This window comes from Trachurus japonicus, chromosome 17 (genome assembly GCF_045865225.1).
Source record: "Trachurus japonicus isolate A0001 chromosome 17, Traja_1.0".
NCBI lineage: Eukaryota > Metazoa > Chordata > Actinopteri > Carangiformes > Carangidae > Trachurus > Trachurus japonicus.
The window spans coordinates 25,921,069-25,943,960 of NC_140923.1; the positions used below are offsets into that span (position 1 = coordinate 25,921,069).

Here is a 22,892-nt window from a genome sequence, read left to right on the forward strand (position 1 = left end):
ACAATAGCTCATATGATTCAACTTTCCACTTTATCACTTTGTCAACAACAGGGAAGGAGAGAAGTTTCTATTCTTCTCTTATCATCAGCCCGACTCACTCTTGCTCACAAACACACACACCAACGACGGTCATGCAGCAGTCACCAAACACAGTGGGACGAGAAAATGACGCCTCACGCTCATTCGGTTTCTACGGATCTCTGCTTTTTGCATCATGTTAATATCAGTTTCTGTTTTGTCTTTGTTAATATGCAGCTTATCAGAGAATTAAAAGACGGTTTGTTTAAATAAGAGCTCAGTCAGAAACATGAAAACACACGGTTCTGACAGCAAACCTCTCCCACATTAACTAGTTTTCCCTCCAGCTCCTGTTGAGTGACAATAAGAAATAGTTCTGTAATCTTACAAACTGTAAAAATGACCATGCTCACACCAACATTGTTCATTGGACAGGAACCCTAACGTAAATGTTGAAATGCTGTTTCTGAAATTCACTTGAAAACAACATGTCCCAAAGGAGAAAAAACAACACTTTCTTGAAACATTTATTATATCCACAAAAGAAGTGTCTGCATACTGAGAAAAAATATGAATTAATTAAATATTAATGTCCAAACATAATAGTGTATTCATCAAAAAAAAGAAAAGAAGAAAAAAAAGCTAACTTAGACTGAAGGTCTTTTTTTTCAGCCTGGATAAATTAACATGCCAAACAACACATTGACACTTGCAGGCTTCCGTATGTCCACAACAGCTTCATGTTCCTCTGACACCATCGTCAGCTGACCTGTTGTTATTTCTATGAAACTCACAGGTTGGAATTAATTTTCTTGAGTAACAAAATATCATCTCCACCCCACACACAGTAAGGAGTGAGAGAGTGTGTTGTGGTGTGTTCAGGTGCTCAGCAGAGAGCTCGTCAAACAACAGTTTCTCTGCGGAGACACTTTAATATTCCCACGGGATGTTTAATACAAGGGGAGAGTTTTGCAGTTATATCTGTGGGGTGGAGGTGTCTCTTCCTGTCCCCCACGGGGAGCTCCTGTCCTGTGCGCAAACTTTCCCTCCCGACTCTGACGGCGCGTGCTCCTCCGGACAGTCACACGCTGGAGCTGGGGGACGCGTACGAGTCCATGCCGCTCTTGGTCATCCCCCCGGGGAAGAGGATGTAGGCCACCTGAGGCTGCAGACCGGCCGCAGACCAGGCGCTACAGTTACACGGCAGCACGTAGCCCGGGCTGGAGGGCGACTGGTGGTGGGTGTGCTGCTGTCCGGGGCAAGCCAGACCCCCGAGCCCCCCGGTCTGGTAGCCAAAGGTGTGCGCGCTGTAGGGCAGCGAGCCCGCGGCCAGAGTGTGCGGCATCTCGGCCATCCGCTGGACAGCTCCGGTGCTGAACTGCGCCACCGGCTCCAGCAGGGAGAAGGAGGAGGAAGAAGAGGAGGAGGAGGAGGCGGGGGCGAGGAGAGCCCTGGCTTTATCCCCGGGGACCAGAAAGGAGTCCATGGAAAATCCCTTCAAGTGCTCCGCTGCCTCCCCGAGCAGAGACGGCAGCGGGAAGACGAACCGGTCCCTCTTGAGGAGACTCTTGGGTTTGCGCCGGGGTCTGTACTTGTAGTCCGGGTGCTCCCTCATGTGCTGAGCGCGCAGCCTCTTGGCCTCGTCGATGTACGGACGCTTCTCGGAGTCGGAGAGCAGCTTCCACTCCGCGCCCAGCCTCTTGCTGATCTCAGAGTTGTGCATCTTGGGGTTTTCCTGGGCCATCTTCCTCCTCTGGCCCCTGGACCACACCATGAAGGCGTTCATGGGTCTCTTGATGTGATCTAAAGGTTTTGCCATGTCAGGATCTGACACATTAAAAAACTGAAGCGCGCGGCGGTCCCACTTTAAAGTAAGTCACCTCTCCAAAAAGCTCATGCTCCTCTCGTGCGTAAAAGTGGGAGAGAGAAGGGGGGAAAAAAGTGTCAAAAAGAGTTAAAGTTAACAAATATCTTCTCTGTCTATAAACTACAGGCTGATCGCAGGTCGACTGAAGAACTTGCACTAAGTGGAAGTGAAAACTACACAAAGCGCAAAGCCTGAGCGCATGAATGGGAGTCACACGGGACCAAGTTGGAGGCTTGTTATGGATGATGCTGAGCATGTCAGCCACTCATCACCACACCACTGTCACGGCGAGCCAGGCCAATGGGGAGGAGAGGCAGCACTGTAATCCCTTCACAAAAAAGTGACTGTACAACATTTGTGAGGGACTCCCTCCTCTCCTCTACAGCGGTTCACTCTCTGCACAGCCACCGGAGAGGAGCAGGCAGGAGGAAAACCATCTGCTGCTGCTGCTGCACAACATAAGCACAACACTACTAATTAAATGGAAGTTATTTTCCACAGCAGCTCCACATAGCCCTGTAATGACCCATATGGCTCATTTGCTCAATAATGAGGTCTATTTCAGAAGATGTGAGAGGAGGTTCCTGGTTGTTTTAGTCATTTGAAACCATCTCTTTAAACCATGGGATTTAGAAATACTGAGGTCAGGAGCAACCAGCATAAGGAGACTCTACATTTTGTTCTTTTAAACGTGTTTTTATTTGGATTGTGGTCATTCAAATATTTTTTCTAAAGGTTTTTATTGATCTTTCGAGGTAAATCCTCTGGGAAAAAAGCAGCAACACTAAACTAAAACTAAAACAACCATTTTAGTCTCTGCTGTTCTTTTAAGGAGATATAACAGATGAACAAAATAAAGTGTTAGTGTTTTATTCCCCCAAGTAGAAAGTCCTGCTGTTGTTTCAGAGCCTTCTCCTGGCATAAATAAAATAAAAATAAATGGCATAAATGGTGGAGATGAACTGAAATCTGATGGGAAAGAGGAAGTTGTGACCTGTGACCTGTTCCCCGACACACAGAGGACACGACCCTGGATACGACCTCATATTAAAACAACTTCAAATCTCTTCCACTCATCTCCCAATTTTCACTCTTTTTCAAACTCGCCCTTTAGCCACCGACTCATTTAAATTCTTTCCCACGATGCCATGCAGGTGTCTTATATATTAATATGTGTACGAGTGGCTCATCTCTCCCTCCTCCATAGTCTTCAAATCAATACTAATCACAGCCATAATTCTCTGGCCCTGGGTGACTCCATTGATTGTTACAGTTTTCATAATTATTATACCTTATCTGATCAAATATGTGCTTTGGCCGCCTCGTCTGTTATTGAAATGACATTGATGGAGAAAATCCTGAGCAATAACTTAACTGTGAGATGTATGCAGTGTACCGTATGTGTACTCAGGTGCTTATAGGTAATAACATGGGATTACTGTATGGAGTGTATACACAGGAAGCTCATTTTACCAGGAGGAATTCAATACTGACTCTCTGGGTGTCTAAGTGGGAGCTTCCAGGCTGCCTCAAAGATGCCCAAAATGGCTTCTGCAGAAAGGATTATTACCATGACAGAGGCATGATGTGTCTCTCCGTAGACAGACCTGCGGCAGTCGGTTGATGCTTCGGGGTCAGATTTTTGGTAGCAGAGATAAACTTAGATATCAGGCACGGAGGAGGTCTTTATTTCATTTACCTCCCACAATCAAAGGCACCGTGGGCCTCTTCAAAGGCAGAATAAATGGACACAGACGGTGCAGTGGTGTGTGGTGTGCACAGTGTCAGTGGTGGCCACGATAAGATGTTTTCAGAGAGTGTGTTTCTGTGGGTTTCCTCTGAGCAAGACGGGGCCGGAGGGATAAAGTGAGTGGCAGCGGGGGTCAGACAGCCGATCTGTCCCCACATAGCTGTGCTGTTATCTGCCAGGCTGTAGGTTCAGGCCTGGCACACAGGAGGCCCCCGCCACACACACAGAGACAGTGATTACTTCCACAGAGGGAACGTGTTTTAGAGAGTTTTCAGCGGTGTGGGGAGAGAAACTGGGGAAAACAACAACATGAAGGGCAGTCTGGAGGAAGGATCCGTTTCCTTGTTGCCTTCGTTAGGATGCGTTTCTTATTCTGCACAAAAAAATGAAAAACTTTCAGCTGAGAGAAACACTGAGAAACCGTTTTGTTGTGTACTAGTCAGTGTTTGGTTTGACTTCTAAGAAAGGGCAGCATTTCAACTCTGGAGAGATGAAGGGGGGGAAATGGGTAATAAGAAAAACTGCCAGCAGCACAAAATGGCTGTCGTAATCCGGTTATCCCCCGGGCTCTAAAGATACTGGTCCTCTCCTTAGGAGTCTATCTTTTCTTCTTATGTCAAAACTGTCCTCCATGCACTCAGGTGGATTAAGGAGTCACACTGTAGAAAGAAATTGACAGGTACAGAAAGACCTGGGGGTGAAAAGGAAATGAAAGATGACACAAAGAGGCAGACCGAGCGCTCGGGCCGGGGGAGTGAGCCAACGTCTGACAAGAAAAGAATCCATCAAGTCGACTTCACACTGGAGGAAAAAAAAACGCTGATGGTTCCTACTAATTTACTGCATTGATTGCCTGAATAATTATTGGCTAATGTGATTAGTGATTACATATCTCTTAATCTTACTAAACGGCTTGACTGAAGTGTTTGACATTTGTATTGTTCCCTGATCCTGCTGTAAATCTGACTCTGGTTATGTTGAGTTTAATGGCGGCTCTGCAGGAGGCTCCATTATAAAACCTCACTCAGAGTGGATTACATGGATCATACTGTATATGCATATGGTCTTATACTGGTGAAAGGAACCTCCACAAAAGGCAACTGCTGTTTTAAGTATAGAAAAGGAAGCAGCTACTTCACGCTGGAAGAAATGGATAGACTATATAACACCACGCAGGCCGGACTTTGACTTGCTTAACCTGAGATAATATGCTGTATATGTAGCAGTATACCTCACTCCCTATACATGTTCATGTATTAGTTTTGTTATTTGTGTTCTTTTATTACTAGAAAAAGGACATTTATGCTTATTTTGTGACTAATATTCGAAATGGATGTACATGTCATATTTGTGGCAGAATGTCAATAAAAAACTAAATTAAAAAAAAAGAAAGAAAAGGAAGCAGCTGCTCCATTGGGCTCCAGGTGAGGATCTTAGTTGATCAAGAGGAAATCAGCCTCTTTTGATAATTATTATCATAAAATTCCACGGTGCATTTAGAAATCATATATTGTGTCATAAACCAGCCTTATTTTTGAATATTTATCAAAAAAGAACCATCATCCTCCCATTTGATCATCTTTGTGATGATTCTACGCCTTCTCTGCTGCACTGAAGGTTCCCCAAGAGCAAAGTTGTCTCCATCATTTTAAATAAAAGATGTTTGAACAAGCAGGATTTTTACTACAGCTGAGAGACGAGGCAATCAGAGGAGAGCGGTCTCGGTGATGGTCACTCTTGGCTGAGCTCCAGGGATCCTGCGTGCTTGGTGGAGGTGGAGGAAACCTCCAGAAGGACAACCACGATCACTCCACTCGGGTGTGGGAGCCTCTCCTCAGTAAGAGACATGGGAAAAGCCACCTTGAGTTTGCAAAGAAGCGTGAAGGACTGTCAGACTGTGAGAAACCCAGAAGACTGAACTGTTTGGCCTCAGTTCTGAGCATCATGTCTGTAGGACACCAGACGACACCAGCGCTGTACTGTGCAAACAGTGAAGCATGCTGGCTTTTCAGCAGCAGGGTCAGAGTTGAGGGAAAGACCAGAGACTTCCTTCAGGCAGAGCTGTGGGGAAACATGTGAACGTTGAGCCAGAACTGTTGAAACTCTTGAACCCCATCGACTACATTTGCTGCCGAAGGCGCTTTAACTAAACACTGAGTAACAGCCCAGAATACTTACACACTGATGTGATAATTCACCTTTTTCTTTTTAAGAAATTACCAATATATACAGCACACTGTTGCCAATAAAGCTGGAATAATTTAGTTTTCAGACACATTCCCTTTCTATTCCTATCTAGAATAAATCAAAAATCAAAATAAAAAAAAACATATATATATATATATATTGTATATATCATTCTGCTTTCACCTTGTGTAACAGGGTTAATATTAAATATAATTATATAAAATTGTAGTTGATTTTTTTAAAATATATTTTTATCTGTTTTTTTATTCATTCATTTTTTATTATTTTGTTTTATTTATTACCTGACGTTTTATTTTATTTATTTGTATTTTGTATTATTTTCTTTTGGGGCCCCCTGCCCCTGCATTCCTCCCTGGGCGGCCCCACCCCCATATATAAATGTAACCGTTGGTTTTGTTTTGGTCACTTCTCGTCTGGTCAGTTTGTTGAGAGGTGAGTTTTCTTTCTTTTCGGTGTCTGTTGGTGTTTTTATTTTGTCTCTTTTTTTTTATGTTTTTCCAATTTATATATACATTTGTCATGTTTCCTTTATAGGGGCTGGGAAGACGGAGCTGATTGTGTTTTGTTTTTATTTCTTTCAACTGGTCAGGTATGTTTACTTTTTTTAACTGGTCACTTCTCGTCTGGTCAGTTTGTTGAGAGGGGTTGGGGAGACGGAGCTGATTGTGTTTTGTTTTTATTTTTTTCAACTGGTCAGGTCAGGAATAAAAGAAATAACCTCTAGGAGGACTGTGATTCTTTGAACAACAACGCAGAGTGATCCACGAACCGGTTACACAATACTATTAAAATAAAATAAGCAGATTAAAAAATAACCTGTTTTCAAAATGTTTTTGAGATGGACACTCATAGCCAAAGCCACTTCTCAGCTTAATCTTTTCAGTCAAGTATAGGAGTGAGAGAATATAAAATGCATTACTATCACATTAATTTAATAATTCACAGAGGAGCCAGAGGTGAAGGCCTCGTGCACAAGAGAGTCCTCAGATCGGTGTGTCGTGCCTCACTGTAGCTACATCATGTCAGTACTGAAAGTTGGAAAAAATGAAGACTTTCACCTCATGGAAATCACTCCTTTCATTTGAATGACTGGTATAAAATGAAACCTGTGTGGAACCGTACCATTGTAAACTGGTAAAATAGTGAATGCATTTCCATCTGATTATGTGGAAAGTTCAGAGGCCCTCATACTTTAAATTCTGTCATTTCAGCTCCAAATAAATTCACTGAAATCCAAAAACTGCATTCAAGTTTAACAAGAGTTTGTGACACTTCTGAGCAGTCCGTTAGGAAACATTTCAGGGGGAAAATCCCCAAGATTTTCATTGCTCTGGGGGGGATTTCATTAAATCTTGCGCTTATTCTCATGATGCTTAGGAAAAGTAAAGCAGTTTTAATAGCTTTCCCTTTGACACATTGATGGTGGAATATGCTTTGGCTCTGTGGCAGATAGCTTCAATCCTGAGAGGCTGAGGGAGAGAGGGTGAGGGGGGGAGAAGAGCGGGGGAGAGATCTGCTCGTCTCTGCCTGCCACCACACTTTCATAAGGCCCCATCTAGACCAAATTAATACACTTCCTCCAACATCTTAGGATAAAACCTGAAGGCCACATTATCAGCCAGCTTGTAATACAACCGAGTCAGCAGTCAATGAGATACATTTGCAACCAGGCGTTTGTCAGCGACTCAGTGCCACAGAGGCAGCGGATTTAAAATGTCCTGCAGTAAATTAAGTGCTGCTTGAGAAGTGAAAGGTGCCGGCTAAGCAGGCGGCTGCTTACTTTAAATGACAGACTGGTTAAAGGGGTGATGATGGTGTGGTGATGGAGGGAGGAGGAAACTCAACCAGGGGCTGGGGGCTTTTTTTCTTTCCTGATTCCAACTCTAAAGCATTTTATAGATTTAATAAATAGTTATGTGAATGTTTTGAACAATAATAACAAAACGATAATCACATTTTTTTAATGTCAATGTCACTGGTGACAAAATGCTTTACGATATGAATAGCACATTTGCAGGTATAGGTATGCAGGCTGGTGATTCAGTGACGAAGCCTGTGGCCATGTTAAAGGTAACATGTATGGTCTTGAAATCAGTTCTGTAGCAAAAGAGGTTACCAGAGACGTTCTATATTGGCTATCATCCACATTGAGATGGAAAGAAATGCTATATTTGTATCCAGTGTTGTTGCAGTTTTTGTGCTAAAAACTAAGGATGTTTTTTTCTTTATGTTGGTTGATCTTTATTCAGTCAGATATTATATTGGCGGGACTAGATAAGCTTTTGCTTCTCCCGCTTTCCCTTTCGGTCATGTGTATTGTATTAATTGGATTGAGATGATGTGTGATGATGATGACTAATTGACATGTCCGAAATGAACCAAATAAATATTATAGAGAAATTTGAAAGCTATGTTGTCAGGGAGAATATGTGTGTACTCCTGAGCTGGAAAGTACTGTCTATCTTTTTCTATTAAACAGCTAAGTATTCTAGCTCTACGAAGTAAATTATATTAACCATTAACTGAATGATCACTGGCCGCTCAAATATTGATAAATAAAAGGGATAAAATGAAAGGAAGTGGAAATGAAAAAGGACATGAACTGACATAAAAATACACAGTTACAGTCCTTTACCTTTATCACTCTGTCTTGCTTCTTTTCTGTGATGGGTGGGATTACAGCATCCATTTAAACTCTTAAAACCCACCACTCTGATTTATAGCAGTACAGCAGCCCTTTGGCCATGTTAAGAGTGTGGGTACAGGAAAGAGGCACCTAAAATATATAGAAACTCACCCCCATAGTATGAAGCCCCTCTATAAATGACAGAGCATGAAGCCACTAAGAGGCTTATGGAAATAATGGAAGTAGTGTAGCTCCTGTGGCGATGATATGCTTGCTGTAACAGAAAGGGAAAGAGACTGGTATTTACCGAGATATCTCCTGGACTCGTGTTAAGCAGAACAGTGGCTGTCCTGAGCCAGACCGAAGGGAGGGGAGCAGAGATGCTGTCACAACAGCAAGCTCAGATAAGCCCCTACTGGGGGAAGACAGAAAGGCATTAAGTGAGCATATTTTTTTTTAAGTCGTCTGATGCTCCTCCAGAGCTGCTGGACTGACACTGTGCACAGAATAAAAGCAGGCAGGTGATCTACACCCAAATATAGCCTACAGCTGTTCATATGAGCAGGTTTTTTCTTTTCTTTTTTTGAGCTGGTGAAAATCAGGCGTATTTCCTCTTTGCACAGGTGATGTGGAGCTTAGAGACCGATGAACTGAAAGAGGCCTAAAAACCCCCACAGAGGTTCTGTATACCTGAACTAGTTTTCTTTATGTCCTGTATCTAAACTGTAACATCTTGTATTTAACAGTAGCCTAAATATGGTACTGAGGCCACATGTTTGCTGGATGAAAATGTAAGCAACCACAGCCAATTATTAGATTTATGACACTTAATGTATCTGTGTTGTGTGGACAAAAAGACACCTTCTGCATGAAATAAGACATACAGATAAACATGCCTGCAGTTGGGAAAAATAAGTAGGCTATTTGATCCCCTGCAGATTTTGTCCTTATATCACATGATCTGTGAAATAATAAATGATATATGACATATATGGACGTTTTGTTGCTATTCTGTCTCTTCTTATTAAAAAAAACTTACCATAAAAACTATAGACCCTCCATTTCTTTGTGGGAGTGCAAACTCACAAAAGCAGCAGGGGATCAAATACTTATTTTCCCCACTGTATTAAAACAGTAGAAAGACCTCGTTGTAGTTCTGCCAAATGCCACAGGGGGGCGGTATAACATCACTGTATAGACGGGTCGGGTTGGTTCTGTAAATATGTTTTTATCAACAAAATGAAGGCAAGGCAGACGTAGTACAATGAAGAGTATTGTATATAATACAGCAAGAAAGGTAGCTACCAGCATCCGCAAAAGGTGGGCTCGTCCGGGATTTGAACCCGGGACCTCTCGCACCCAAAGCGAGAATCATACCCCTAGACCAACGAGCCGCTTACCGATGTGGCCGGAAGTGTAGTTTATGACAGTAAACATGACGTGTATGTTCGGTGTGTATGTTACGTGTGCCATGTAGCTAGTTTTTGATATATTATATAAATAATAATTCACTGCTGCGTCAAAACTACAAGACAGCAGGACGTCAGACGGGATAAGGAGGATGACGCTGGTTCACAGATCAAGCCGACGAGCTAACTTAACTTACCTTTTATCCAGCTCATGTTAGCTCATGATGGTTGGAGAAAAAGTTCCTGACAGCTTTCAAATTAGGTTAAAATGACCAAGAACTCTGTTAAACAGCTGCTACATCAGTGGTAAACAGGTCTGTGTTGGTTTTTAAGAAAACAATGTTATTTTTGTCCTTTTACTGGAGCTAACATGTTTACCTGTGTTCAATGAACCTCTCATAAGCTGGCCTATTAGATCAATTAGCTCACAGTCAAAACACAAAGCTCATTTGCAGCCACTGTAATATATATCAATGCAAATCGTTTTTCCTTTTAAAGTGGTGGAAAATGTTTGTTTTTTTTCAGTGCATGATCATAATAACAGTTAAGTATGAGAGACATGGTAATTACAGAATTGTGAAGTTTAATGATATTAGATGTTGTTCTACAATTATCATCAGTCTAAGACAAAGAAAAGTGCAATGTTTAACGTCATCGTTATGTAGAAAGTAGGCTAAATAACACTCTCTTGGTCCAGCATTGAGGCAAGGAAAAGTGTTACCACTATTTGGTATGTGCATTTGTGCCACAGTGAGCCAGCATGCAGAGTTGTAGCCTGGGCATAACACTGAAGCAGCTAAATGGTGTTCAGACTCCATATTATTATTAACTGTGTTTTTTATACACTGACATGTCAAAATGTCTCCTTTAAAAACACCCATTGCTTGATGCAGTGCTATGAATGTCATATCAAGTTTGTTTTCCTCTTCTTTGGGGAATCTGAAATAAAGAAAGATGAAGAAAGGTAAAATACACAAAATATAGACTCACGGGATATGGAAGGATCACAGCTTGTCACAAAAAAACATTTACATGATTGGTTTAATATTAAGTACTGTAGAGATACTTACTGGTGTGTATTTGCAGTCTCAACGAACACTATCTATTGTAGATGAACACATTTGTACTGGTTTTGGGGGTGATCACACACATTAAAAAAGATCTGCACATCTGTATTTCTGTCTGTCATAAGTTTATTCATTTTTTATTTGCAACAATTTAATGTTAATTTGCTTTTAATTAAACTAGACTGTTACCACACATCACATGTAGCTAGTATAAAACATTACAAATGAAATGTAAAATCATTGACAAATACTGTTTGAGGTTAACCTATTCTCTCAGCCAACACTAATATCTATATGTTATAGTAATGGTCAGGCCATCCAGTGTCAAATTACCAGACTGTGAATGAGAACTAACTTTTGGGTTTGTTTGAAGGCCCTCCTTGTCTACACTACCAATCAACTACACTACTCATTCAAAGTTTTTTCTTGATTTTTATTCCTTTCTACATAGATTCAAACATCAAAACTATGAAGGAACACATAGGCTATAGAGTTATAAAGTAAATTGTTAAATAAAGCAGAATATGTTTTATATATCAGATTTTTAAAAGTAGCCACCTTTTGCTTTGATGACAGCTTTTTGCACACTTTTGGTTCAGTCATCAGCTTCACGAGGTTGTCACCTGGAACAGTTTCCTACAGTCTTGAAGGAGTTCATAGAGGGGCTGAGCACTAGTTGGCTGTTTTACCTTCACTCACTCTCATCCCAAAACCACCTCCGTTGGGTTTAGGCAGAGACGTTCCTAGAAGGACTTTGATTTAGGCAAGGTGACTGATATAATAACACAATTGTTTTAATTAACACTTTTGTGTCCACTAATGTTCCTTCATAATTGATGTCTAGTAAGTAAGTAAGTAAGTAAATGTAATTTATATAGCACTTTTCATAGATGAAATCACAAAGTGCTTTACAACAAGGGTAAAATGCAATAAAATACAGTACAGAGATCACAACAAAAAATACATAACAGCACAATTTCAGGAAAACTTTACAGAGGCCCCACAACGTCAACATCGGTTGAAAGCCTGTCTAAAAAGATAGGTTTTAAGTTCTTTCTTAAAACCTTCAGTGGACTCTATACTGCGTAAGGTGAATGGTAGAGCATTCCAAAGGCGAGGGGCACAGGCCTGGAAAGAGCAGTCACCTCGTGTTTTAAAACGGGTGCGGGGGACCATCAAGAGTTTCTGGTCTGATGACCTTAGTGAACGTAAGGGGGAATAGGGTCTCAGCAGCTCAGTGATGTACGAGGGAGCTTGTTCATGGAGGGCTCTAAAAACAAGTACTAAAATCTTAAAATGAATCCTAAAATTTACTGGTAACCAATGTAAGGAATATAAAATTGGGGTGATATGATCCCTTTTCTTAGATCCAGTTATGAGCCTTGCAGCTGCGTTCTGCACGGTTTGAAGGCGATTTACAGCCTTTTTGTTAAAACACATAAAAAGAGCATTACAATAGTCAATGCGCGATGAAATAAAAGCATGAATTATCATCTCCAATTCGGGTCTTGAAATCATGGACCTCAGTTTCGCTATATTACGCAAGTGATAGAAACAATTTTTCACCAACTGTTTACAGTGGTGGTCCAGGGACATGTCCTTGTCAAAAACAACGCCTAGGTTGCGTATACTTGGTTGGACAGAAAGACCTAGCTGACCTAGGTGCTGCTTTATGGGGGGGATGGCACTATCTGGGGCAATAATCAGTGTTTCAGTTTTGGCAGAATTTAGTTGAAGAAGATTGTCATTTAGCCATTTTTTGATGGCCGTCAGACAGGCAGTTAAATTATCTAGTTTGTGTAGCTCATTCTGCTTGAAGGAGCAGTAGAGCTGCACATCATGTCTCAAGCATTAATCAGTAATGTAGAAAACAGGTTAATACAAGTAAAGAAAGACCAATTGAATGAGAAGGCGTGTCCAAACTTTTGACTGGTAGTGTAGCCTAGTGGTTCTCAATTTCTTTTTTTTTTACATTATAGACCCCTAAACTGACACAAATTAGACAATGGACCCGACAAAATTTAAAAACAAACACCAGAAATACACAAATATTTGTCCTGAGACTGAATAATGTTGCTTTTTTAAATCAATGTACGTTCAAATTACTGCCAATGGCATGAATTTTTGGAAAAATTTCAAGAGAATTTCTGGGAAAAAATGTGGTAAAAATTTGAGAAAAAGTTTGGGGACCCCCTTGACCCCGCCCACCCACTTTGAGCACCACTGGTGTAGCCTACATACATACAGCACACACTGCCCCCATTCCTGTCCCATATACAAACCCTCTGTTACTATGGCAATATTAATGATAATCATGTGTATTAATTATTAGTTTATATTGTTAATATGATGTGTGTGAGCGGGCTGCAGTGTGACGGGGTCGAGCCCAGCAGCCGGCGGCCGCCGCTGCTGCTGCTGCCCCTGCCGCCCCTCCCGCCCGGTGCATTGTGGTCCGTGACGGAGCTAACGGAAGCTGCTGCAGCGGAATCTGAAGAATCCGAGGTGTCCGCCAAGTCTGAGTCCGATTCCACTGCTGCTGCTGCTGCTGCCCACCGCCGGTCCAGTCTGTCGGTACCTCTCTGACCGCTGAAGACCACCAGGTAACACCGACCCCTCCTCTACTTCCTCTCGCTGCTCATCACCGAGTTATATCTCGACGCCGCCGTGTGTCTGTGGGTCCCAGTCGGTCGGAGGAGCTAACTCACATTAGCCGAGTGAACATCCTGCTCCTCGGCGGGTAACGCTGCTGCTGCTGCTGCTGCTCAGTAGCTTCGTGTTGGACTCGTTTTCACCACTTTTACCTCAAACAAAAACACCCAACAAATTACTGTGGGTTGTTTTTTATTCCACGGCAGATGTCAGCATCAGCCCATTCACACCCATTGCACCATTACAGAACTAGCCGTGGCTAATTATCGGCTAATTTCCTTTTAAGTGGGCGAGCGATTAACGAATTAGTTTTGTTGTTGGCGTCAGACTTTTCTGTGGTTGATGTGGGTCTGTAAGGCTTCTAGAATCGACTCAAACGAGCTTGTGAACTGACCTGGATACTTGCATGTGTCTAATGAGCCCGTATGAAATAACTTAGTCTGGTACAGTGAGTCTGACTCTGTGGGTGTGTTTCACACAGTTTCAGCTCAGTCAGGGTCTTTGAATAAAAGACACGGAAAAACAAAACACAACAACTAGCTACAAAGTAGTAAACATATGACACCAGTTGTTAATCCGTTGGGATTAATAGCATAAACATGGCTTAATCGCTTATCCTCAGATCATAGTATTGTAGTGGGACGCAGCTGTAATGCAGCTAGCAGGAAAAGGAGATGGTAAAGTTTTTTTTTTTTTTGTGGTGAGACACAGCACACTCACAAACCAGACTTCCTGTCTCTCACACACTGAGGCCTAACTGCATTCATTATCTCCATTTCAGAGAAGAGCTTCACACAGGCTCAGAGCTGGAGCTGAACTGAGTTTCATTGCCAGTTGTTGTTGCATGTTTTCTCAGTGTGTGATACAGTGTGTCTTTGTTTTCAGGTTTAACAAGGAGTAAACATGTCTCAGGCCGACAAGATGAAGGTGAGTGTTCAAAATCAAAACCGTATACTCCATCTGAACTGGTACAGAGCAGAGTAAAACTGGGAGTTCCTCCTTCTGGCTCTCAGTTGAACCTGTTTAATAAGAGGATGTAAAACTGCATGTCAACAAAGTCTCTCTTTGAGTCAAGATTATAGTCCAGTTAGATGTTGTGTATTTGATAAAAATGTGAACAATAAGTCTGCTGTTCTCTTCTGATTCATTTTCAGGATTTCTTCTCAGTAAGACACATTGTTACTTTTCCACTTTTCGCACATTACTTTCTGCAGTGTGTTGTTGTTTTAAAAACACTGACATTATTTACTTGTTGAACACTAGGTCACTCAGGCAGTTGCCCACTGCGTGCTGCTCACTATTCACATGACTCACTGATGTGGCTTGCCGTGAACTGAACCGCCCGAAGGCAGCACAGGAGCTCAGCACACTGCTTATTAGTCTTATCAGTGATGACCTTTGCTGAAAGCTTGGGGAAAGAAAGGTTTTATAAATACTGCATGACTGTGTGTCCCTAAAAAAAAAACCACTTACTAAATAAAGCACAGTTACCTTTGTATTTGAATTTGTCAGTGTGTAGCAGCACCACAGGGGCTATTGAGTCGCTTTGTGTAGAAAGGAGCCATAAACACCGGCATGGTGGGGCAGAGAGGTCACTGTTACCCTCCCTAAAGACCCTGTTTGTACACGAACAGATGTCTCCACAGTGACTCCTACTCCAGCAGCTATAAGTAGTTACTGACTTGGATACATCATGCAACAGCTGTGTGAATCTGAGTTCATAACTTTGTGCAACGCTGCTCTTTCATCTGAAGGTTTTCACGTCATCAAACATAATAACTGTGATTATGTCTCTGTCCTCTCCTTTTGGTCCAACAGCAGGGCCAGTTCACCAACCCTGAGACCCCGGGGTACGTTGGATTCGCCAACCTGCCCAATCAGGTTCATCGCAAGTCAGTAAAAAAAGGATTTGAGTTTACATTGATGGTAGTAGGTGAGTGTGCCGTTGCTGCTTCTGATTTTGTCTCCTCTTGATGTTGTGTGGCTCTGGTTTTATTTGGTTTGGAAGATGATAGTGTATCTAAGTGATCGCAGGTTTTAAGCTCGACATGTTGAACAAACATGGACGTTTAAGGAATGCTTTTTTGTTTTGGGCTCATTTAAATATGTGATTGGGATGAGTATACGGTGCACAATACTTAGTTGTCGGTGTCTCCTTTTCAAAACGATCCCTCTACATGACAGTCTTACAGTTTCACCTCTGTAGCTGGATGTTGAGTGTTTGAGGCAGCCTCAGTGTGCAACAAGGCGTTTTTTTTGGTCAGTATAAAATGGCAGATGTCACACTAGTGTAGTTGCTCAGCTGGCGCCGTCAGCAGCATCAGTGTAAACTGCTGGATAGGAGCGCTGTGACTGTGTGAACCTCTGTGCTTGTTGATAAGGGGGGAGGGTAAGAGCTCCCCCTGAACACTGCTGCTCATCCTTTTGCTTTAAAATAAACCAGAGAGGAATGTAGCCCGTGGGCCTCGAGGGACTGATTCATACAGTGGACAAGGCCGGCCGGTCCCACTAATGCAGGAACACTCACTGAGCGCCTGTTTAACCTTCTGTGTGGCCGCGACTCCTAAATAAATCAGTGTTTACCCGTATATTATCGACATGGCTGCGTGTCTCCCCCACAAATACTTAATGAACATTTCAACTCATTGCCCTTCTATTTTTAGCCCCACCCACCCACTCCAGCTGTTACCTCAGGAACAGTTCATTTTCCTCTGGATCCCTCCTCCAGCTGCTTCTGCTGTACATTATATGTGTCAACTTTGATTTTCCATCCACTCTGGCAAAGTGCCAGTGTGGATGGAGTAAAAACTTCTGTAAATCTTTTGTCACAGCTCTGGTGGGAACCAGAGTAGCAGCATTCCTAAGGAAAACATACAACCTCTGAGTTGATTATGTATCAGAAGAATCTGTAATGTGTTCAGGAGACTAAGGAGCAGTTTCTTACATTTCCTTCCTTTAGTCTAGTTCACTGCTGTTGCTTAAGCTAAAATGCTGCTGTAGTTTTATTACTTTCGCAGACAGACGTCGGTCGTATTGCGGGACTAAAACAATGTTCCATGCATCTGCAGTATCATGAGACTAAAGCCACTTTTGGCTCCGAGACGAGTCTGGGAATCAGGCCATTTGCATTAATTTAAAACTTAATCACTTAAGCTGTGATGTTTTTATTGCATTTGTTTCTGTTTTCATTTTTGACTTTCTATTTGTGCTTTGGGTTCAGCCAGTTCAAAAGGCTAGGTCACTCAGGATTTAGTTCGCTCATTCACATTATCTGCAAAGACGTTCAATGAAATCGGTCTTTAAAGTTGTCAGTCTACAGTTTCTTTGGTTCTCTGCAGATTCCTGTGTCGAGATGAGGTCAAGCCAGAGAAGGATATTCATGTTCTTAGGTCTCAGGAGTGAAACTGTCAAGCTGTCTTCCTCTTGCCTCTCGCTGCTGCTGACTGATTTGGAAACCTTGCACCGTTTCCTCAGGTGCAAGGGTTGTTTAGTCAGCCACCTGACATATCTTGAAAAGATTCACAAAGTCAAATTCAGTGTCATGCTGACGCGTATTTCCGTATTGTGTGAGGCCTGGTGTGCGTCATAGACAGAAGTCTGTTTCCTGCAGCACACCGACATGGTCCTGCCCCCCTCCTTTTTTTTCAATTGAAAGTCCTGAAATGCTCTTTGTGATTCTTTCTTGTTGTCATTCAGATTTTTCACATGATGTTTAGTGTATGCTGTTTTATTTTCCTCTGTCTTAAGGGGAATCTGGACTTGGGAAATCCACCCTGATCAACAGCCTCTTCCTCACTGACCTGTACCCTGAGAGAGTCATACCTGGAGCAGCAGGTAAAACACACACTGGTATACTGTATAATACATGAACGACAGGTCCATATTGTGTTATGTTGTTTGTAAATCACCTGTTGTAAAACACAAAATAGACAAAAAACCGTCACCTTATTTTCCTGTGTGTTTTTCTTCCTATAGAAAAGATAGAAAGGACGGTTCAGATCGAGGCGTCGACAGTAGAAATTGAGGAGCGAGGGGTGAAGCTCCGTCTCACCGTGGTAGACACTCCAGGATACGGAGACGCCATCAACAGTCAGGACTGGTGAGAGATCTTTTTAGAGCTTATGCTGATTAGTAGATGAAGTATTTTTAGATTTAAATTACCCACCGTCAGTCCTGTGATCTAGAACAGCAACGAGCCACTAATCCGTGACAGTCAAAAATAAGCTGAATCATTCACAATCATCACAAGGAGTTTAGTTTTCATCCAGGCTTTTGGAGTTGATTATTTACAGAGTGGGTGTTTAATTTGATCTTTACTCTCATCCAGTTTCAGCACGATTATCAGCTACATCGACGACCAGTTTGAGCGCTACCTCCACGACGAGAGCGGTCTAAATCGTAGACACATTGTTGACAATAGAGTTCACTGCTGCTTCTACTTCATCTCCCCCCTTGGCCACGGGTAAGTCCTTTAATACTGAACACACTCCAGTTAATAATACACCAAGTTAGACTTTCTTCACTTTCTGTTTCAGTAAATTCACTTGAGTCCTTCTTTGTCTCTGTTTGACCGTGTGTCCGTGTGTTTCCTGTCTGACCAGCCTGAAACCCCTGGACGTCCAGTTCATGAAGGCCATTCACAATAAGGTTAACGTGGTTCCTGTCATCGCCAAGGCGGACACTCTCACCCTCAGAGAGAGGGAGAGGCTCAAGCGCCGGGTGAGAACAACAGAGTTGTCCATTGTTGACGGGAGTTTCCAGTCCCTGAGATGAACAGTAGCTGTCATGTGCTCACTGCTGTAGTGATACTTTGGTTGCAACTGCACTGGTACGCAAAGTGTCAGGAATGATTCGCGTTAGCTGAATAGCTTCCATAGTATTAGTCCTCACTGATCCGAAAACAGTAGGTTGTCATTTGTCCATAAACCTGATAATGACCTGTGTTTTCTCTCTGTTTTCCTTCTAAGATCCTGGATGAGATCGATGAACATGGGATTAAGATCTACCACCTCCCTGATGCTGAGTCAGATGAGGACGAGGACTTCAAAGAGCAAACCAGGATCCTCAAGGTAACCTCTCTGTTCCCTGCGCAGCTCTGTGTCCCCGAATATAAATGATCTTCCCGCTCTGCATCCTCCAGTAGCACTCCGCTAATTAACTACCACTGGTCGAGTGATTTATTCAAGTGTCATAATTCTTTGTGTGGGCGGCTGAACCATGAGAACAACCAACAATAAAGTATTTATCATACTTCTCCTCTCCAGGCCAGCATCCCATTTGCAGTGGTAGGATCCAACCAGCAGATCGAGGCCAAGGGGAAGAAGGTGAGGGGCCGCCTGTACCCCTGGGGAGTGGTGGAGGTGGAGAACCCAGAGCACAACGACTTCCTCAAGCTGCGCACCATGCTGATGTGAGTGGTTGAGGAGCTGCAGGGAGCTATAACTTTAAATACTGTAACGATAGGAGGAAAGTGACTTTGAATAAGCTGCTGGACTGAAATGACTGGATGAAAAGTAACAGCTCGTTTGTTGAGATTGTTTTCCAGGATGCCTGTAGCCAGTACGATTTTTAAAACATGTCAATATCTGTGCAAAAGTATTTATTACTCACTGACTTTTCCTCAACCCCCCCCCAGAACCCACATGCAGGACCTACAGGAAGTGACCCAGGACCTGCACTATGAGAACTTCCGCTCGGACCGCCTCAAGCGGGGTGGCAGGTTGTCCTCCCATGGTTATGTTCTGCCTCTGTCTCCTGCGTACGTACTTGTCTGTCAGCTTGCTTTCTCTGCACCTCCCCCCCACCTCAAACAAGCAGACCTCTGATAAGAAGTCAGACATGTGAAATACAGAAATGTTGGACACACAGAGAAATGCCATTGTCAGACACATGCACACACCCCAGAGACATTAACCAAGGAGGATCATTAATGAGTTATCACCATACGATGTGTTCTGCAGTCATTCATTTCAACTAGTCCTGGTTCTGTAGTTTAGTAGCTCTAACTCATCATTGTGCATGTGAACTCCACCAGTTAGGCCGTGGTGTGGAAGTGGAAGTGAAGCTAATGTTGTGGGCTGTAGTGGGTTGTGGTTTTACAAGGTAAGCGGGTAGCTACATGGCATGTGTAGTGTTTGAGGATACGTAGAAGTAGTAAACAGGATTACTGTGTGTCATTTAACATAGTGTGGACACATCATCATTTAACCCTCAGTGTAGACCACAAAGACTCTTTTAGACTTTCCCCTAAAGCCAGCCCAGGATAAGGGAGTGGTTTTACTGTCATCATGTTGCCTCGCCATCTGTCCAGTGGTGGCTGTCTGGTCTTGATTTGTCCAATCCCATGAGTGGACTGTTGGAGGTACAGATTTATATTCATCTGGGGGAGGTAATGCTCTTCCCCTGACTCTCGCACTCGCTGCTTCCCTCTTGAATCTTCCTGCTTTCATCTCTGTGTAGTGAATTGTCGTAGACGCCCACTTTCTCTAGTGAGCTTTTTGTTTCTTCCTGCAAAGACAAACTCCACTAACCCACTGACCCCTTTTCACTTTCTCAATGTGGCTTTTGTCATGTTTTCCTAATGTTACTCAAAATGCTACAACATGCACTCTCACTGGCTTGCACACACACACACACACACACACACACTGATCTGCTGACTGTGATTATAATGCTTTGTTAACCCATCACACAATCTTATTCTACATTTATAACCGCTTTCACTGTGCATTTAACTTATACCCAATGATTCAGTTGTTAACTTGCAAATATTCTACAGAAATATTACAATGCACAATGACATGGAGAGTAACTGTACCTGTATCATCAACACAGAAAAGGACCGGAGCCGGAGGAAATGGACAAGGATATGATCCTGCAGGAGAAGGAGGCTGAGGTGGGATATTGGTGTCATCAAAATTAAGATTTCATGGATCATCCTTGTAGTTTTCCAGATATCCCAAAATAACGGTTTTGATTTTGAGTAAATAACAATCATTTGCATTCATGGTTAGTGGTAGCTGAGAGATGAATACTACTCTAGAAGGTCAGGCTAACGGTTTCCCCCTGTTTTCAGTCTTTATGCTAAGCTAACTGCTGGCTAAAATCAAACATTTATAATTTAGGTTTTGTCACTCAGAATACATTTGTTAAACTGCTCAATAATTCAGATTCACAGATGTTTTTTCACCCAAACAATGTGGGCGCAGTTGTCTCTAATCAATGATTTATAACTGGCAGACAGATATTAAAGATAATGCACTGAGTTGGACTGACGGATAAAAGAAAGCACCTACACATAAACAAATCTCCCAGCAGGCTACATGAATGCTTTGTTCTTGTTTAAAGTGCACTTGTTGTTTCTCCGTCAAACATCCTGACGTTGACTTTGTGTGCCGACAGTTGAGACGAATGCAGGAGATGATTGCCAAGATGCAGGCCCAGATGCAGAAGCAGGGAGATGATGAGTGAAGACTCTGCGGTAGGTCCAAAACCCACATGGACACATATTAAACTGATCTCCATTCATTTCCTGTGTGAAACTTAGATATCTAAATATGACTTGTTCTGTTACTCATCTTTCTTCTCTTTCATTCCCATGTTAGGTTTTTGAGCCACTGCTCAGCATTGACCAGAGAAACTGGGATGATAGCAGAAAAGCTTATTGACTCGTACTGCTTGCCACTATCTTCATTCAGTCCCACGTGGGATCTGGAGTCATTTTTTTTTTTATACATACAGTAAAATATATTCAGACAGTGTTATGTTTATATATTTACACACGGTTCTATTTCTTCTTTTTGTTTCTTTTTAGTAAACATTTGCCAGTTACTCAAATGAAGTCATGTGACCCATCTTTAAAATGGTGATTTTTTTAATGCAAACCTATTGGGATGTTCTGTTACTTTTTTTGCTATTGATAAAACCAAAGTATTGGTGCTTCAGTTTAGCGCTTTTTGTCCCAAACCATCGCACAAAGCACGTGGTAACATCAGCTCTGTGAAGGAGCTTCATTGGGAGAGTTAATTCTGGTGAAAACTTGTAGCAGAAACAGCTTTTTATGCCACTGTCTCAATACTATTTTTGTCAAGTGAAAAGCATAACTTAACATTCACACATAAGCTCCCAATCATATAGGGCTCACCCTGCTCAGTAAACCACTCATATACTCATGCATGCAGCTCTCGGCCCCACCTCTCCTCCAGTCTGGTAAAAATTCAGGTGAATTATTCCCGAGTGCTGTGTTGGGATCAGTTCTTTCCCTGTCCTGTCCAAAATCTTCATCCCCATCAGTGCCGTTCTCAGATCAGTGTCGCCAACTTCATCTGTATTCAAGTGTTGTAAAAGCTCATTTTGAGTTTGATATGAATTAAAATAAACTGTGACCCTGGACCTCTTCCAGTCTTCCTGCACACCTGACATATGAAGGACGGACAAAGGAGGTGTTTTTTTGTTGTTGTTTTTTTTCCAAAACTGTGACACACCTCTGTTTGGTGCTTTGACGCATCTTTCAATTAGATGTATTCACTTCATGCCTCCTCAATATTGTAAAGTGAAGTCATGTGCCAGGGGGGCGTTGATATTTTGTGTTTCAGAAGACAAGAAGAGGTATAAACCTTTATGTCCCGACTGCTGAGTACTTTGTGGTTTCCATGACCGCAGAGGTTGAAGGTGACCCAATGAGGTCATTGTAGCCAACATTTCCCTCACCAGCCAAGATGTGAGTTCTTGACATTCCTCTTTGTGCTGTTTTTATCCAATATTAAAGTACCAAATATTGTTCTTGATACATATATTGTAATAAAGGTTTTATTAAACTTTAACAATCTCTTTTGTTGTGAAGTCTTGATTTCATTTCTCAGTAGAAACAGATTCAGATAACTGATTATTAACTGACAAGTCAATATAAGATTCATTCTATAATAAAATTACCCTTACCTCACTCTGCTTAGCTTAGATCAGCTGATGCTCAGTGTGTGTGTGTGTGTGTGTTTTATTTCACTGAGATTAATTGCCTCTGTCAGACAAAACAACCGTGAACCGACCCTGACTTTAACAGTGTGTCGCTAATTACATGTATGGAGAGGTTAATTAACCTAAACCTAGAGCCGCCCCTGTTCTTTAAAAAGAATAAATGTAAAATAGTAATTACATGGTACTGACAATCAGGAAGAAAACCCATCTAGACATGTTAATGTATATAAATATTACCGTTAATTGTTGAATGATTTCTATAGGTATATGGATAAATGCTCCACTACTGGCCAATACATTTTACATTTAAATATATTGTGCAGTT

At 42.2% G+C, this 22,892-nt stretch overlaps 2 protein-coding genes and 1 non-coding gene across 4 annotated transcripts; 1 reads left to right on the plus strand and 2 right to left on the minus strand.

The window, feature by feature from the left end:
- Window positions 1-590: 590 nt before the first annotated feature.
- LOC146970724 (transcription factor Sox-14) lies at window positions 591-2,360 on the minus strand. Its single transcript, XM_085803846.1, has one exon. It carries the CDS (start codon window positions 1,835-1,837, stop codon window positions 1,100-1,102), a length of 738 nt encoding a protein of 245 aa, XP_085659972.1. The 5' UTR covers window positions 1,838-2,360; the 3' UTR covers window positions 591-1,099.
- Window positions 2,361-9,791: 7,431 nt separating this feature from the next.
- trnap-ugg (transfer RNA proline (anticodon UGG)) lies at window positions 9,792-9,863 on the minus strand. Its single transcript has one exon. It is a non-coding gene; the product is annotated as a tRNA-Pro (tRNA).
- Window positions 9,864-13,407: 3,544 nt separating this feature from the next.
- Window positions 13,408-22,429, plus strand: septin2 (septin 2). 2 transcript variants are annotated; one of them, XM_085804332.1, is made up of 13 exons: window positions 13,408-13,545; window positions 14,480-14,521; window positions 15,413-15,527; window positions 17,342-17,428; window positions 17,570-17,693; window positions 17,922-18,056; window positions 18,196-18,313; window positions 18,562-18,663; window positions 18,859-19,004; window positions 19,230-19,352; window positions 20,429-20,489; window positions 20,996-21,074; window positions 21,199-22,429. In XM_085804332.1, exons 2-12 carry the CDS (start codon window positions 14,498-14,500, stop codon window positions 21,062-21,064), a joined length of 1,104 nt encoding a protein of 367 aa, XP_085660458.1. In that variant the 5' UTR covers window positions 13,408-13,545; window positions 14,480-14,497; the 3' UTR covers window positions 21,065-21,074; window positions 21,199-22,429. The 2 variants fall into 2 exon arrangements, with proteins under 2 accessions (XP_085660458.1, XP_085660459.1); XM_085804333.1 differs by having other exon boundaries at window positions 19,230-19,313.
- Window positions 22,430-22,892: the final 463 nt, after the last annotated feature.